Source organism: Phaethon aethereus (assembly GCF_964289735.1).
Source record: "Phaethon aethereus genome assembly, chromosome: Z".
Lineage (NCBI taxonomy): Eukaryota > Metazoa > Chordata > Aves > Phaethontiformes > Phaethontidae > Phaethon > Phaethon aethereus.
Genome location: NC_138577.1, coordinates 62,324,262 through 62,341,006, shown reverse-complemented (window position 1 = coordinate 62,341,006; position 16,745 = coordinate 62,324,262). Strand labels below are relative to the sequence as shown.

At 39.4% G+C, this 16,745-nt stretch overlaps 1 protein-coding gene across 2 annotated transcripts; it reads left to right on the top strand.

Annotated features, from left to right (window-relative positions):
- Positions 1 to 1,381: 1,381 nt before the first annotated feature.
- NUDT12 (nudix hydrolase 12) lies at positions 1,382 to 13,412 on the top strand (the record flags this gene model as incomplete). Of its 2 annotated transcripts, none has more annotated exons than XM_082013102.1 (6): positions 1,382 to 1,913; positions 4,554 to 5,149; positions 6,063 to 6,230; positions 8,048 to 8,161; positions 11,846 to 12,045; positions 13,302 to 13,412. In XM_082013102.1, exons 1-6 carry the CDS (start codon positions 1,762 to 1,764, stop codon positions 13,410 to 13,412), a joined length of 1,341 nt encoding a protein of 446 aa, XP_081869228.1. In that variant the 5' UTR covers positions 1,382 to 1,761. The 2 variants fall into 2 exon arrangements, with proteins under 2 accessions (XP_081869228.1, XP_081869227.1); XM_082013101.1 differs by having other exon boundaries at positions 1,382 to 1,967.
- Between the last annotated feature and the right edge of the window lie 3,333 nt (positions 13,413 to 16,745).

Below are 16,745 nucleotides of genomic sequence, written 5' to 3'. Positions count from 1 at the left end.
CAATGACAAGTAAAAAGAAACCCCAATATTTTTATGTTTTCAGGTAACAGATTTTTAAAAGAATAGTGTTCTTACTCTCTGAAACTTCAAGGCCAACATCAGGACTTTAGACTACCTGGTGCTGGACTAAGATTTGCCACTTGGTAACAATTTTTGTAAACCCAGCACAAAGCTTGTTAAGTATTCACCAGAGGTAAACACACTGGCACAGCAGTCCCAAGTTCGTTTTTTCAGGTCTGGTATAGCCTTGATTTCTCCAAGCTTTTCATTGGATAACAGCACACGCTTCTATGGAAACCACCTTCTGGCTTGTGTAATCATTCCAACTTCCCTGCGAACCCTTCTCCCCTGCCATGACAGCTCATTAGCTCCACTTTTCTTACAGGTGCTTGCGTATTCTACTGCTTCGTGGTTTTGACTTCCCCCAGCACGGTGAAGCAAAGCTAAAAACCAGTTTGATTGCTTTCTGTAACCATAAAGTTTCCTGCCCGAAGGACAAAAGGGCCGGTTGCTCTTTAACCGTCCCAGCCCGCTGGCCCAGCTGGCAGCAGCACTCGGTCAACGACTGCCGACTTCTACCAGCGGCAGATCGCGGCTCCTCCCCCGCCCCTGCCCTGCCCGCCCCCAGGCTGAAGGCCGACGGCCCCTGCAGGCACTGAGCGCTGTAGGACCGCCCACAGCCGCGCACCGGGGCGGGCCTTCCAGCCGCTCACGCCCGCACACCACTCGCGTCCCGCTCCCCTGCTCGGCGCTCGCGGCGGCCGCGGAGCGGGGCGGCCCCGGGACGCGCCCCCCGCCGCGGCGGAAGAGCGTACGGAGCCCGGCTCCCCGCGCAGGCTGCGCTACCCCAGCGCCGCACGGTAACGCGGGTCCCCGCTGGTGCGGCTTCATGGGCGGTCCCGCCGCTGCCCTGAGGCGCCCCCCGCATGCCCTAGATACTCCGCCCACTCTCGCGCCCCAGGTGGAAGCGGCTGCAAACCAGAGCCACCGCCTTAGCGAGCGCAGCCAGGCGGGGGCGGGGTGGGACGGACCGTTTACGCCTGCGCCGCAGCTGCCCCGGCGCGGTGCGTTTGGGGGCGGGGCCAAGCAATCAGGCAGCTGGCGAGGCGTTCGAAGGTCGTCTGCGTTTTGGGTTCGGTGGAGAAGGTGGCGTGTGTGTGTGCCGTTGAGATGTGATCGTGGAGCGGGCAGCACCCCACTGCGGAATATAAGCTTCTGTTCAGCGCCGGTGCCAGCAGCGGCCCCGGCGGCCCTGCCCCGGGGCGGAGGGCTGCGCCGCCGCCGGAGGCGTAGCAGAAGTTAATTAACGTAATCTGTCACTGCTTGGAGCTGTTCATCTTGCAGGGGGGTTTGCCCTCTTGCGATTATTTTTTGTGGTTTCCAACGCGTCTGAGACTCGTTTCTTGAAGTGGGGTTTTGTCTGTTCTCTCTTGTGTTTGTGTGTTCGATCGGGAAAACAGAACGTGTTTTTCACATTCAAAGAAGCTTCATTTTCATAGCAAAATCGTTCTCTCCTTAAGCCTCTTTAAAACTAGTCTTGATTATTAGGATGAAATGTCAGTATGTTTGGAGATGTGTGAGACTAAGATTTGGTTGTGAATAACAGTCTACTGATTATAAGGATTTGGCTGGTGTGTCACCATGCTTTTGGTGATAATGTTGGTTATCTGCATAACATTAAATTTAATTCTTAAATTCTTTTATTAATAGTGGATATGTTTTCAGGCATTTTTGTTTTCTTTTTTTAACTTAGTTGACACAATGACAGGCTTTGAAAGGAACCTCCATCAGGACATGATTTCTCAGCTGCATAATTTTGCAGCTATTGGAGATGCAGCCAAACTGAAAGCATTGCTCAGTCGTTCTCCATCGCTTATCAATGCAGCTGCAGATAACGGCTGGACAGCCCTGATGTATGGTGCCAGAAATGGACACCCTGAGGTTGTGCGGCTTCTTCTTGAAGAAGGGTAAGCTGTTCAGTAGATCCCATTGAAGAGCTGTAACCTGAATCCCTTTGTGGCCATTTCAACTTGATCTAAGGAAAGTAAACTTACCTGACAGATAGTGGCAGAATTTTCAGGGTTAAAACTCGGGGAAAATATACTCTGTGTCCGTTTATAACTGAATTCAGCTATTGCATCATGCTTTCCATGTTAGCTAACAAATTCTTTAAAAGTTATGAGCGTCTCTAAAATTATTCCTTTCATCTTCAAGTACATAATGTCAATCCTCCGAGCAACCAACAAAATAGAACAAAGTTTGTATCCCATTCCAACTACTGTACTAAGTATAAATTTGGTATATTTGATTGTTCCAGTTAGACTTTTTCTCTAAACTTTATTTGTAATCGACTTGCATCTACATTACAGTGCAGAATGATTGCTGATGTACTGCTGTTCAGTAGGACATGATGGACACACCTTTACCAAAGTTACTGATTGATGAATTTCATTTGTCTCTTATTTTTTGGGCAGCTCACTTCCTCATTCTTCCCTGAGCTGCTACATTATTTTCTTCAGTCAGTGTGGCATGCAGCATGTTCATTGCTTTTCAAAAACTTGCTATTACATTTGTTGTCTATCTTCAAGTCAACTTGTTCAAGTTTTTCAAGATACTCAGAAAAGCAAAGAATGCTTTAGTGTTCTCCTGGAGACCCCAAGGAAGATTCTTCTGAAGCCTGAATAGAGTCAGGATCCAAATATTTCAAATGGGAAACATATCAAAATGGTGAGAGTCAGGTGTTGCAGTTCAGCTGAGCTCTACATTAACCAAGCCCAGTCTGTTCCTTTCTGCACCCAAATTACAGAACCAGCGAAGTTTAGTTTATTCTGTGGTTATGAGTAATCTCGGGCACAGCATTACACATCCTCCAGTGGTCCTCCCACCCCTTTTTTTTCAGTCCTACCCACATGCTGTGCTCTCTGCTGGAGCTCAGCATGGACCATCAGATGAGCCGCTGTTTTGTACTGTAATCAGTACGTTCCAGCATGTAGAGAAGTATCTCAATGATAGATTTTGTGGATTGAAATTATATATGTATGAGGAATCTTTGAAATTTTAGGGAATTTAGCAGTCTGGTAAATAGCATAACAGTTTTTTAAGTTACACTTACTGTAAAATAAGAGTGAATATCCACTTGTAAATATCCTTTTCAGGCCTGTTCTCTTAGGCAATTGAATGTAGTTCCTGAGGTGATACTGTGGCCTCATTGGTCTCATTTTAGTTAATGCTTAGTCATAATAATCATTTGGACAAATATAGTTGCTAAATACATAAACATGAATGTCTATGAAGGTAATACTGCACAACATTCCAGAGATTAATCCTGGAAAGCTTGTCAATTTTTTTTTAATATTAATCCTTATTTGAGAAAGCTACAGGAAATGTTTGTAGACCCAAAAAAAAGATCTTAGTGATCTAAAGAGTTCAGGCTACCATTGTGGACCCTGAATGGCAGCCTGATAATGTACCTGAGCAGGTAGAAGGGGGAAGACAAAAGCAGAACAAAATTCAGTAGCTGAAAGGTAGGAAATTAAGTAGGAAATGAGGCATGATTTTGCCTAAGGGAGGCTTAATCTTTAAAGATAAATGGGCAACAGTAGTTTTTTTAGCACCAAAAATTTGTAAAACAAGTTTTGAATGCATTTCTAAAATAAACTCCCTCCAAAACTACTAAGGTTAGTATAAAATCTCAAATCAAAACAGTGTTGGCTGTGATAGTTATCTGTATATCAGCAACATGAATATACTGGCATCATCTGGTTTTAAAAACTGATGAGTCTGGCCCCATATCTACGGTATAATTTGTAGTTTACAGTGAAATTTCTGTTTTACTTGTCCGCTCAAGTTAAAATTGACAAAAAAATAGAAGTCCATTATTTTTGACCTTCTAGTCAACTCGGATCTATTTCAGATATTGTTCGATGTTGTTGTTAATATTTAAATATATATCATGAGGCAGTATTTCCTCACCTGTGTCATTTTGGTAGCAGAGATCCCTACAGGGACGAGCACAGCTGTAAGGGTGCTGCTGCTTTCACTAAGGAGAAGCTGTATTCTTGATTCTTTTTTAATGGTAAAGATTTTCTTGTAAATGTTTTGATGCTGCTTTTGGTAGGTTCTAGAAAGTAATGCTAGTTAAACTGCTTTTTTTTTTTTATATACTCATTATTCAGAAGGTGTAGCCTGGCTTTCAAAGTTCTATTGATAAATGAACTTAGGCTCTTTTTTTTTTTAATGCATGATACAGTGTGTGGAATTTTAATTAATTTGTTGCTGTTGTAGTACTGCATGAACCTTGGTAAGTGATAATCTGGAGTGGATCAACAAAAATGTGGAATTTGGCCTTAGCAAAAGAAAATTAAATAGGATTACTTTTCATTAACATAATGCTAAGTATTTAGCCTAAATACTGCTCCAGTATAGACAGAGCATCTAAAAGTTCTCGACTTAATAGTATCAGATGTATATGCTCTAAGTACAAATAATACAGCATCAGGACTCTTTCTAGACATATTTACCCTGGTAACAACTGTTCTTTTCTGTTTCTCGAGGTGTGACAGGTCCATCGTTAATAAATCAAGGCAGACAGCTCTGGACATTGCTAAATTTTGGGGATACAATCACATAGCTAATTTGTTGGCTAATGTGAAGGGTGGGCAGAAGCCTAATTTTCTGTCAAATGATGTGAAAGAATATGAAAATTATTTTGGCTTGACACTTCTGGACAGAAGGAGTGATAAAAGAATAGATTCCCAATGGTTAAGCAAAAAACAAAACCATCCAACTACAGTGTACATCCTCTTCTCAAATCTAAGTCCTTTCGTTACTTTGGGTGGCAGAATAGAGAGTTCCCAGCAGCCAGAAGTAAAGCTTTGCAGGCTGTACCACAAGGATGTGGAGCAGTGCATGAACCGAACTGAAGAAGGCACCTTGATTTTTCTTGGAGTTGAACTTCAGTTCCACATGAACCTTCTGGCTGCTTGCAATGGAAGAGTTCTGCAAGAAGATGAAGAGGATGGGTTAATTGCTTGGTTTGCTCTTAGTGTAGATTCTGCTGCTGCTGAGAAATTTAAACAGAAGCACAAGGACTGTTACTTTCTTCACCCGCCAATGCCGACACTACTGCAGCTACCTGAAAAAGAAGCTGGTAAGATGCACAAAATGCAGCAGTTATCAAATGTGTAATCAGAAGGATACACTTTGGGATTCATTGAGGTGTCATGCAAGGAGAAACCACTGCAAAGGAATCTTGTGTTTTCGGTGACTTTAGAAATATTTTAGTTTGCAAAGCCCATCAGTGGGTTTGTGAAGAATTTTGTATGTAAGAACATGTGCGTGTGCAAAGGATTAACATCTGCAATGGCAAGTATTAGACTGTAAAATCTATTGTTCATCATGGTTTTATAAATGGTACTATTTAAATAATAATGCACATGCATTAGTGTTCTAAAACAAAAAAGTATGCCATTACTGAGTTTACATTACAAGAAATTAAACTACGTTCGCAATTAGACTGTGTTGGATATTCATCTGAGAAGGAAACGGTGTGAGCAAGTATTGGAAAGTCAGGATCCCAAAGTGAATGAACGTCATTATGGACATGTTAACAGCTGCTATTTTAACAATTTTGCTGTTACAGAAGGATAAAGGGCAAGCTTGACTTGCATCTGAGGTTTAAATGGAACAATACTTATTATGTCAATACCTGTAGTAGCTCTAAAATGGTCATCTGGAAAAGGTGTGATACATAATTCTGGCACTTTACTCAGGCAAAGTAACTTTTGCAAGAAACAGGATATATTGATCCAGATGAATTTGTTTCTGAACACATGAATTGGTCTGTAGTTATACAGTACTGTGTTCTATTGCGTGTGCTGTGCTACAAAGAAAAAGATCTGAATAACTCATATTGCTTAACTTCTCTTGTAGTATATTACAGTTCAAGCCATAGTCTTACTTTGATTTTTATGTTAAACTTTACTACTTGCTTTTTGTATACTGTTAAAAGCTTACATGAATTATTTTTTTACTTTTGTGTATTTTCGGTGTGTTCCTTTAAGGAGTAGTAGCCCAGGCTAGATCTGTTCTAGCATGGCACAACCGCTACCGATTCTGTCCAACATGTGGGAGTGCAACAAAGATTGAAGAAGCGGGTTACAAGAAAACGTGCCTAAAAGAAGATTGTCCCAGTCTCCAAGGTGTTCACAACACATCATATCCAAGAGTTGGTGAGAATATTGTAGGCTAAACTTGGTGAAAACTGGCTTGTTTGTACCGTTATATACAAATAAATCAATTTCTTTTTAGTTATTTCAGCTGCTTGCTTCTGTCCCAGTTCTTACATACTTGTCTCTGCCCAGAGTATGTGTGTATCAGCTCCATTTAAGTTTAAATAGTTCAGGCTTCTCTTTCTTGCAATAGTGTGCGACAAAGAATTGCTGCGACAATACCAGTCTTTATTGCAATGGAGTAATATCAATTAGAAGTTGCAACAACATTAATATTAGAGTTATCAACAATACAAAGGGTCACATTTTATATTCCCTCGCCCCCGCATATTGTTTTCTCACTTTCTGCAAGCCATCTGATCTTGAAGTACCTATGTATCAAATTTGGCCCTGTATCAAATTTCTGATACAGTGCTCATTTTCCTGTAGTGCTACTTTGACTGTATTAGCCATCTTCACTGGCTTTCACTATTCATTGTCAGTTGCAAACTGACAGGTCTGTTTCTACTCAGAATATAAGCTTGTATAGGCAGTCTTGTATAGCTCCTTTTGTTTGTGTTGCAAAGGAAGTGTACTATGTTATTGACAAGGAAATAAGAAAAAACCTTACCCTTTTTTTCCTGGATCGTTTGGTGACTCTTTGATCACCTTTCCTTCCCTCTCTTCTACAATTGTAGTTCTGGATGTTCTGTGTGTGTTGTATTTCTGAATTTCATGTTCTCTTATATGCTCTAGATACATCTTTGCAGTAATCAAAGCAATTCTGCCATATTCTTCTGTCTTACGGACTATAGTGGAACTTGTTAAAATACTAGTTGCTCTTTCTTTACAGTCTCTCGCACAGCAAATGTAGGGAAGGAATGGGATTATATAGGAAAGACTAATAAACCAGCATATTCTACTGATGCCTTTCTCTGAAGAAAGTTCACAGACAGCAACACTTCAACATTCTGCCATGTGGCAGATAACTGAGCAGAACAACAATCTTCGAAATTATTGTTTATAGTGGTTGGTTAATCAAGCCTTTTCATACAGAAAAAATACTGGTGGTTTGCACAAAAAAAACCCCATAAGAAACAATATCAAGAGAAAAAATACATAAAGGCAGAGGTAGATAGAAAAAGTTAAAAATGAAACATTGAGATACTTAAGAAATAGAGAACAATAAAAGAGGAAAAAATATCATAGATGAGCAGTGTGCAGAAAGGCATGACAAAAAGAATGATACAAATAGGAGAAAACACTAAGCAAGAAAGAAAAACATACTAAAGTTACCAGAAGTGGTAAAGTAGGTAAAAGTGCAACATCAGATGAGGGACTGATAGCATTCAACAAAGTCAAAACTGGAAAATTTAGTCAGTATTTACAGTATAACTAGAGTATCTCGCTCTTCATTGGTATTTCAGTCAGAAGTACATTCTTCAGACCTGTGTGTCTAGAGGAGATGACCATAAATTGTTTTTACCACAGAAATTATTGCTATCTGCTGGATGCATAGCTAGGTTAGTATTGCTGGTACTCTTAACAGATTGTGTGCTTTGGTTGCAGGTAATTTATGTCCTGCATTTCAAGCTTTGGCTAATAAACTGCTTCTACTAAGCGTGCATGTTGCGAAACGAAATAAACAGATATCTAGCAGGGAAAAAAAAACAACAAAGTGAAATAAAATAACAACTTGCTCTGGGCATGTCCACAATTCTGATTTCAATCACTTGAAGGTATCTTATTTACATGCATTGGTATCAAATAAGTGAAAATTTATTACTGCTTTTAGGTCCCTCAGATGGTGAAATATATTCCTTTCATGTCTCTTACAGATCCTGTTGTGATAATGCAAGTCATCCATCCAGATGGGAACCACTGCCTTTTAGGTAGGCAGAAGAGGTTTCCCCCAGGAATGTTTACCTGTCTTGCAGGATTTGTAGAACCTGGTGAGTAATTTGATTTTTCCCATACCAAATGTTTTTTCTCATTGTGGTGGGTTCACCGTGGCTGGATGCCAGGTGCCTACCAAAGCCACTCTTATCACTCCCCTTCTCAGCTGCACAAGGGAGAGAAAGTGTAACAAGAAGCTTGTGGGTCAAGATAAGGACAGGGAAAGGTCATTCACCAGTTACCATCACAGGCAAAACAGACTCAACTTGGGGAAATTAGTTTAATTTATTGCCAATCAAATCAGAGTAGGGTAATGAGAAATAAAACCAAATCTTAAAACCCCTCTCCCCACCCTCCCTTCTTCCTGGGCTCAACTTACTCCTTACTTTTCTCTACCTCCTCCCCCGGCACGCACAGCGGGACGGGGAATGGGGACTGTGATAAGTTCATCACGTGTTTCTGCCGCTTCTTCCTCCTCACGCTATTCCCCTGCTTGAGCATGGAGTTCCTCCCATGGGAGACTGTCTTCCATGAGCTTCTCCAATGTGAGTCCTTCCCACAGGCTGCACTTCTTCATGAACTGCTCCAGCCTCGTCTCTTCCATGGGGTGCAGCCCTTCAGGAACAGACTGCTCCAGTGTGGGTCCCCAGGGAGGTCACAAGTCACAGAATCACAGAATCACTAAGGTTGGAAAGGACCTTCAAGACCATCAAGTCCAACCATTAATCCAGTGCCACTGTGTCCCCTAAACCATGTCCTGAAGCACCGCATCCAAATGTTTTTTGAACACTTCAGAGATGGTGACTCCATCACCTCCCTGGGCAGCCTGTTCCAGTGCTTGACCACCCTCTCGGTGAAGAAATTTTTCCTAATATTCAATCTAAACCTCCCCTGGCGCAACTTGAGGCCGTTTCCTCTCGTCCTATCGCTAGTTACTTGGGAGAAGAGACCAACATCCACATTGCCACAAGCCCCTTTCAGGTAGTTGTAGAGAGCAATAAGGTCTCCTCTCAGCCTCCTCTTCTCCAGACTAAACAACCCCAGTTCCCTCAGCCGCTGCTCATAAGACTTGTGCTCCAGCCCCCTCACCAGCTTCGTTGCCCTTCTCTGGACACGCTCAAGCGCCTCAACGTCCTTCTTGTAGTGAGTGGCACAAAACTGAACACAGTATTCAAGGTGCAGCCTCACCAGTGCCAAGTACAGGGGCATGATCACTTCCCTGCTCCTGCTGGCCACACTATTCCTGATACAGGCCAGGACGCTGTTGGCCTTCTTGGCCACCTGGGCACACTGCCGGCTCATGTTCAGCTGGCTGTCAACCGGCATCCCCAGGTCTGTTTCCGCTGAGCAGCTCTCCAGCCACTCTTCCCCAAGCCTGTAGTGTTGCATGGGATTGTTGTGACTCAAGTGCAGGACCTGGCACTTGGCCTTATTAAACCTCATACAGTTGACCTCTGCCCATCGATGCAGCCTGTCCAGATCCCTCTGCAGAGCTCTCCTACCCTCCAGCAGATCTGCATGCCCACCCAGCTTGGTGTCATCTGCAAACTTCCTGAGGCAGCAAATGAGTCCTGACATCAAACATGCTCCAGCCTGGGCTCCTCTCTCCATGAGGCCACAGGTCCTGCCAGGAGACTGCTCCAGCACAGGCTTCCCACGGAGTCACAGCCTCTTTCGGGCATCCACCTGCTCTGGTGTGGGGTCCTGCCTGGGCTGCAGGTGGGTGTCTGCTCCACCATGGACCTTCATGGACTGCGGGTAGACAGCCTGCCTCACCATGGTCTTCACCATGGACTGCAGGGGAATCTCTGCTCCAGCGCCTGGAGCACGTCCTCCCCTCCTTCACTGACCTTGCCGTCTGCAGAGTTGTTTGACATATTCTCACTCCTCTCTCCTGGCTGCAATTGGTGCATGCCAGTTTTTTTCCCCTTCTTAAATATGTTATCCCAGAGGTGCTACCTCTTCACCACCATCATTGTAAAAAATTTCTTCCTTGTATCTAGCTGAAATCTACCCTCTTTCAGTTTAAAACTACTACCCCTTGCCCTATTGCTACAGGCCCTGCTAAAAAGTCTGTCCCCATCTTTTTTGTAAGCCCCCTTACTTGCAGTAAGGCTGCAATAAGGTCTCGCTGGCACCTCCCCTTGTCCAGGCTGAACACCCCCAACTCTCAGGCTGTCTTCATAGGAGAGGTGGTGTTCCACCCCTCTTATTATTTTTGTGGCCTGCTTCTGGACCTGCTCCAACAGGCCCATGTCTTTTCTGTGGTGAGGGGTCCAGAGCTGGATGCAGTACTGCAGGTGGGGTTTAACCAGAGCAGAGTAGAGGGGCAGAATCACAAATAAATATTTTTGCCTCCTGTTAGATATGTTGTTCTAAGAAATGTGTCTATTCTGTACTTTCCAGCAGCTGACTTATAAAAAAGGCAAAAAGCAACTTGAGTAAATATAATTTAAAAACATTTTTCTCATCATGCACTCTTAAGTCACACATTTAAGTGAAAAAAAAAATTTAAAACACATATAAGGTCCATCCTTTGGTGATTTTTAGCACAGAAAAAAATAAGAGTTAAAGTATAAATTAATGTTAACATAAATTTAAGCATATGCTTACATGTTTAGGGCCTGATTGATTATACGGGAAATAAACAGAAATTACATAATTTCAAAAGAAAAGTAGAGAGATATTTTGCTATCTGTGTTCAGCAATAATAGTTGGAATTAGCTACAATTATTAGTAGCTGCCAAACAATCTATAAAACATTCCTATATTGGGAATACATCACCAGTGAAATTATAGTGTATAACTATATTCAGTATCTGTATGCAGGTGAAATATAGTGGCAGCATGAATAAGTTTATTCAGGTATCATTGGAAAAAAGTAAAGATGTTTATTTCTTCACTCCTTTCTTTCTTCTTACTTTCTGATTGCTTTCTGATACTGAATTCAAGTATATAAATTGAAATTTAAGAGCAGCTGATCGTACCATCAGCTTCCAATCAGCTGAACGTAGCTGAACTAAAACTCTATCTCTGATGCATGGACTGTCTGCTTTGTAATCAGTGATTACAACACAGTACACATATGCACATGTAAGCCTATGACCATCAACACTCCACATATACATCAAGCAGTTTTCCATGAATATGGAAGTAAAGCTTTCCATTACAGTTTCAGTTCGGAGAATTGTCTGTATGTGTTAAGATAGTGAAGAATGAGTCAGGCAAAGTGAATAATACAATGCAGAAAAGTGCGCAAGTCTTCTTAAGTCTCTATTTTCTTCCTATTGTAATTTTAAATAGTGATTTTCAAGTTGTATTGCATGCTGTTACAATCATACTGAATATCTAAAAATTAACACAATGCTATTTTACAAATGGACAGATCAGCATTTCAAAAGTGATTAAAGGAACAATGTATTTCCTACCTATTTTTTGACACTTTGGGTGTGGTAATAATAGTTGCACGTATGATAAATTATCAATTCAGGAAATAAACATTATGATGGAGAAATCATCATACTTTATTTTCAAAGTTCCATTTTGTTGCGGTAGCTAGTTTTACTTTACTAGACTTCCGTACCTTGTGCTTAAAAGTCTGTGCCCTGATCTGTGAACTAGGTCTCTGTAGATAATTGTCTGGGGCAGCTTCAAATCTTTTGAGTCAGTTCAAAGTACAGGATGTAATCATTGCTTTGAGTATTTTCATCAATTGCTTGTTCTTTGCCCTTTTTGATTAGGCGAAACAATAGAAGATGCTGTTCGAAGAGAAGTAGAAGAGGAGGCTGGAGTCAAAGTTGGCCATGTTCAGTATGTCTCCTGTCAGCCATGGCCAATGCCCTCCTCCCTAATGATTGGCTGCTTAGCTGTTGCAGTGTCTACAGAAATTAAAGTTGACAAGAATGAAATAGAGGATGCCCGCTGGTTCACTAGAGAACAGGTGAAGTTCAATTTAATTTCTGTCTTGTATTGATTAGTCTGTGACTGTATTGGTTCTGGCATACAATATACTTGCTTTTTTCAGGCAGTTGAATGAGCATGTATATTCTCCATGTTATCATACTACAATTGCATTATATTGTAATTTTAGATTACACACAAGAGAAAGGCAGATCTTCAGGTAATTTCTGAGTCATTTGCAAGCCCATTTTATGACATTTTTGCCAGTTAGCTCTTTACCTTTTCCTTTTGGGAAATATCCAAGTTATTGTTGTTTTAACCCACCTTCTTAGCACGCCTGTGCTTTTATTTTGGCAGTAGTATTTAATAGCATTCATCATCTGAGTTTCTCAAAAAAAGCATGCTACCATATTTTCTGAGAATTCATTAGTTTGAACATCTTTTTCCATGCAGTACTATTTTAATACTCTGATATTGAATGCAGCTTAATATGCATTGATAGGAAATTCTACACTTAGCTTTCCTGAGTCTTTAAAATATAGTCTCATAAAAGGAAGAAAAGACTGTTACAGAAAGATATTGAAGTTCACGAGTGGAAAAAGGAAAGATTGCTTACACAATGTAGTCTTCACAGGTTTTTCCACAGGCTGTTCATGAGCTAAACTTTTAGTAACACTGTACTTCTGCCTAGCAGTTGCAAGTGTTTTGACTTTGTAAGTCAACTTGAAGGCAAAGTTAGTCACCTACAATCTCATTGTATTCCTGACAACACTGAGAGCATTATTTTAAATGAGTATCAGTTCTGAATACAGATAATCACATGCAGGTTGGTCTAGCGTTGCAAATAAATTTACTTCAGCAATGTACTAAACTAAAAGTGCACTCCCATGTTGCTTCCAACTGCTTCAGAAAACCAACAAAACACATTTTCTTCTGCAGTACATGTAGAAAAAAATAATTTATGGCACAGAGTAGAGCACCATCTGGTGGTCCTCTCCATAAAGAGGCTTCACAAAAACCTTAAATATTTTATTAACAATCAATCTCCACTGTTGTATTACAAAGAAGGTATCCTTTGGGTCACATTTGAGCTCAAAAATGCCAGAATTCACAGGGAATCCTGGGTAGTTTTTTCTCTGCATCTGTCCTGGAGAATCTGGTAGTGGCTCTTTAATAGCTATAATAATAATAGACTGATAGCTTATCATAGTAAGATAATTCCTGCATTAATACAATGTTAGATTCCATGTAGTTTATAATATTATCTTTTAAAGAAAAAATCTGTCTTTATTGTAGGTCGTGGAAGTTGTCATTAAAGGAAATCAGCATTCTTTCTTTGTACCACCAAGTCAAGCTATTGCGCACCAGTTGATAAAACATTGGATTGGAATGAATGCTAATCTTTAATTCAAATAATTGATTTCTTTAAGTTAAATTACTTCTTCTAGTGAATACTACATTGGGAATAAATTAGAAAGAATTGTTTGTCTAATAAATGCACAACCACATGAATTTTTGAGCCTTTCCTTTGGTTCCTGAGCTATGCTATGCAAACCTTTGTAGGTTTTTTCAGATCTGAGTTAGAACTGGACAGCAATCCAGTGGTTATCCCAAGCAAGCAAGAGACAAATTGGTAAAATTGGTACTTTGTTGTGCACAGGCTGCTTTTTCATTTTACTTTCAAATTATTATGCGTTTTGCTGTTACACTCTAAATGTTTGATTTGGTCTTTCCTGCCCCCTGGTGGAAGGACTCATAGCATTACAAACTGCTGTTTGAACGCTGTATTTACATCCTCCTATTTTGTCTTAATTCTTTCTTTCTCATTTTTTCCTGTGTCCATTCTTTATATTCTGCCCAGCACAAAAATCAACATTCAGTGCTGAAAGTCTTGTGAACAATGATTATTTTTAAGCTAATGGCATACTTAAATGGTGACTGTGTAATACTTTGTATTTTTTACATTAATAGCCCTCTTAAGCAGGGTGTTTACTTCTCCAGTCTGATTTGACCTGCACTTTCGCAATTGTACATTTAAAGGTTTTACACTATACTGTGGTTATGAAAACGATATTGGACAACCATCCCCAAAACCCTAAATATTAGATATTTTTGTAAGATAGTAGTGTCCTTATTGACCCTAGGCAGTGAGTTATTTCATTCTCTGATAATTACAAATAGAACTGTAGAGTAATGGAGGAGGAAAGTAGATTCATTAAACAAGACATAATATCTCAAAATATGTACAGAGTTCTTTTATGGAAATGGAGACACTACGATTGTTAACTGCTATTAAGAATTTTACTGTTGAAAGAAATAAATTAACCCTAGCTGTAAGACTGGGAAAGCAATATATGAATTAAAATATTTACTTATGTATATTTAATACTACAGTTCAGATTTTTGCCTTAATTTACTGTGTTACTGAGAAGAATGTTAATATCCTTTCAAAATGGAAGGTTTTAAAAGTATACTGTTTTTATTATTAACGTCACTATGTAATGGTTCTGTAGTCTGTGATTATGCAGTCATTGCAGTGATGTAAAGAAATGCAAATGACCAGAAGGAAATAAAATGATGGTTGTAAATATTAACTTGCTATGATATGGTGATTTGTTTATTCAGAGTAATTTGAATATTTTTTATTCAGTGAATGATGTCAGGTTTGTTTCAAAATTCTTTGCGAACTGGAATCAGTAAAAGTGTTTTACAGATCCTAGTAGTTCTTTTTTTTCCATCCAGTGTCATACTATGCTCAGCAGCATTTTTTTTTTTTTAAGGTAGCTCATATCAAACTCTAAAGCAAGAAACATTTCTGACACACTTGGAGCAGTTGACAAATGAGTACATTCCTTAATTTTCTCCCTTGTTTCTACAAATGAAGAAAATCAGGTTATCTCTTGAGCCATGTGGAAATGAGAAGCAATACACTGCTTCCCTTAAAAATTGCTTTTACAGGGAAGGGGAAGTATGAAAAATTGTCATGGACTACAGCTACCAGCAAGACCACATGTTGTCTGTGGAACTAATCTTTTAAAAGAGTTGTGGGACAGAACGAAGCCTAATTGCAGGTTGTTCATACAAGTAAAGGAGAACATTGGACAGTATGCAAACAGTGATGGAAGCTAAGCAATGCAAGGAATTTTTAACTAGTACTATGATGATTACACATTAAATAAGATGAACAAGGAAGGAATGTGGAGCAAATGGAAGAGGGAACATAAAGCAAAGAGCAAATATAGGTAGTGTAAACGTAAATAATTTATCACATTGAGGTAACTGAAAATACATGTATAAGACCCACCCTTATATTAGTTTTTCATGTAGGAAGCTATGGTGGGTTGCTATAGAGACGGGTTTGTAACTGAAACTCAGAAGAAAGTACCCATAACCAATACTGATCACGCTTTTTTAATTGAGCATCCGTATAAGTAATATATATCTGCAATTACAATGCTAATAAATAATTAGAAAATTTTCATGAAAAAAACAGAAAAAGGATAGTTTGAAAAAGAAAACAACACTTTAATAATCTCTGAGTTTGAGAGTAATATTTTATTGATCTTTCAGTTCTAATAATGTCTGTTGCAACAATTTTTAATATATATACCTTTTCAAAAGCTAAACAGTCCTTTTTACACTTGCTTTTCTTTTTTCCCTCCCCAACAGATGGAATCTTCATAGAGAAGATGACAAATACCCCTTGTTTAAGAAAACTAATTTGATAATTTTAATCTCTTATTTAAAGTGAAGATTTTCCTGGCTTTTTATTGCTTAGTTTGACCTGTTCTAGGTCATGGGATTGAGTTTTAATTTGAAAATACCTATGCATAGAAAGTTTCTCAAGGGTAGTTATTGTTTGCAGATTACATATGAAATATCTTATTGAAGAGCCAAATGCTGTAGTTATTTAGCAATTAGAGCTAATTGAAAAAGTGACAAATTAAATTTAGCAACAATTGAACAGAGAGTGTAGTGGTTCTGACTGGAATATGGTCAGGGTAACACCTCCACAAGATTTGTTTGCCTTATCCAAAAGACTGCAGCTTTGCAAGCAGGCTATTTCTTGCCGCTAAGTTAATGCAGTACATTAAGAAAATAGTAGTATTTAAACCACTAAAAATAGAGAAGTTTTGTTCACGCTGTGTAATAATGATCTCACTCTCTTCTCCCTTGCTTCTAAAATGGTACCAGTGCAACAAGAGTACTCATTACACCTAGATATACAAGGCAGAAAATTCTGGAGATGCGTTTTGTCCCAATTTGTCTGTACACTAATGAGAATTAACTATTGAGTATATAATCTGTAAATATTATGTACTTTGTTTTTGAAATTGTAATAACTTACAAATAACAGAAATAGTAATTTAATAAAGTGGGAAAAAAATAGATGACATTTAAACACAAAACAAAATTGATACTATTAACCAAGCTATGAACTCCTGTGATGCAATGACATCTCATGTAAGTTTACGTAAGTACAATACTGATTGAGATTTTTACAAACTTTTCATTGCTCCCTATAAGCATACTTGTTTTATCTCATTTTTCATACTGGATATGTATAAACACATGAAAAATAAAATCATTCCAGTGTTGATACTATAGCATGAACATTGTGTTTTGTGTAGGAATATTGCCAAGTTGGTAAATTATTGTCTTGAATTCTACAGCATGTGAAGGAAAAAGGGATGGATGTTGATGGGCTGATTAAAAGTAGACCAGTCATGATGCATCATG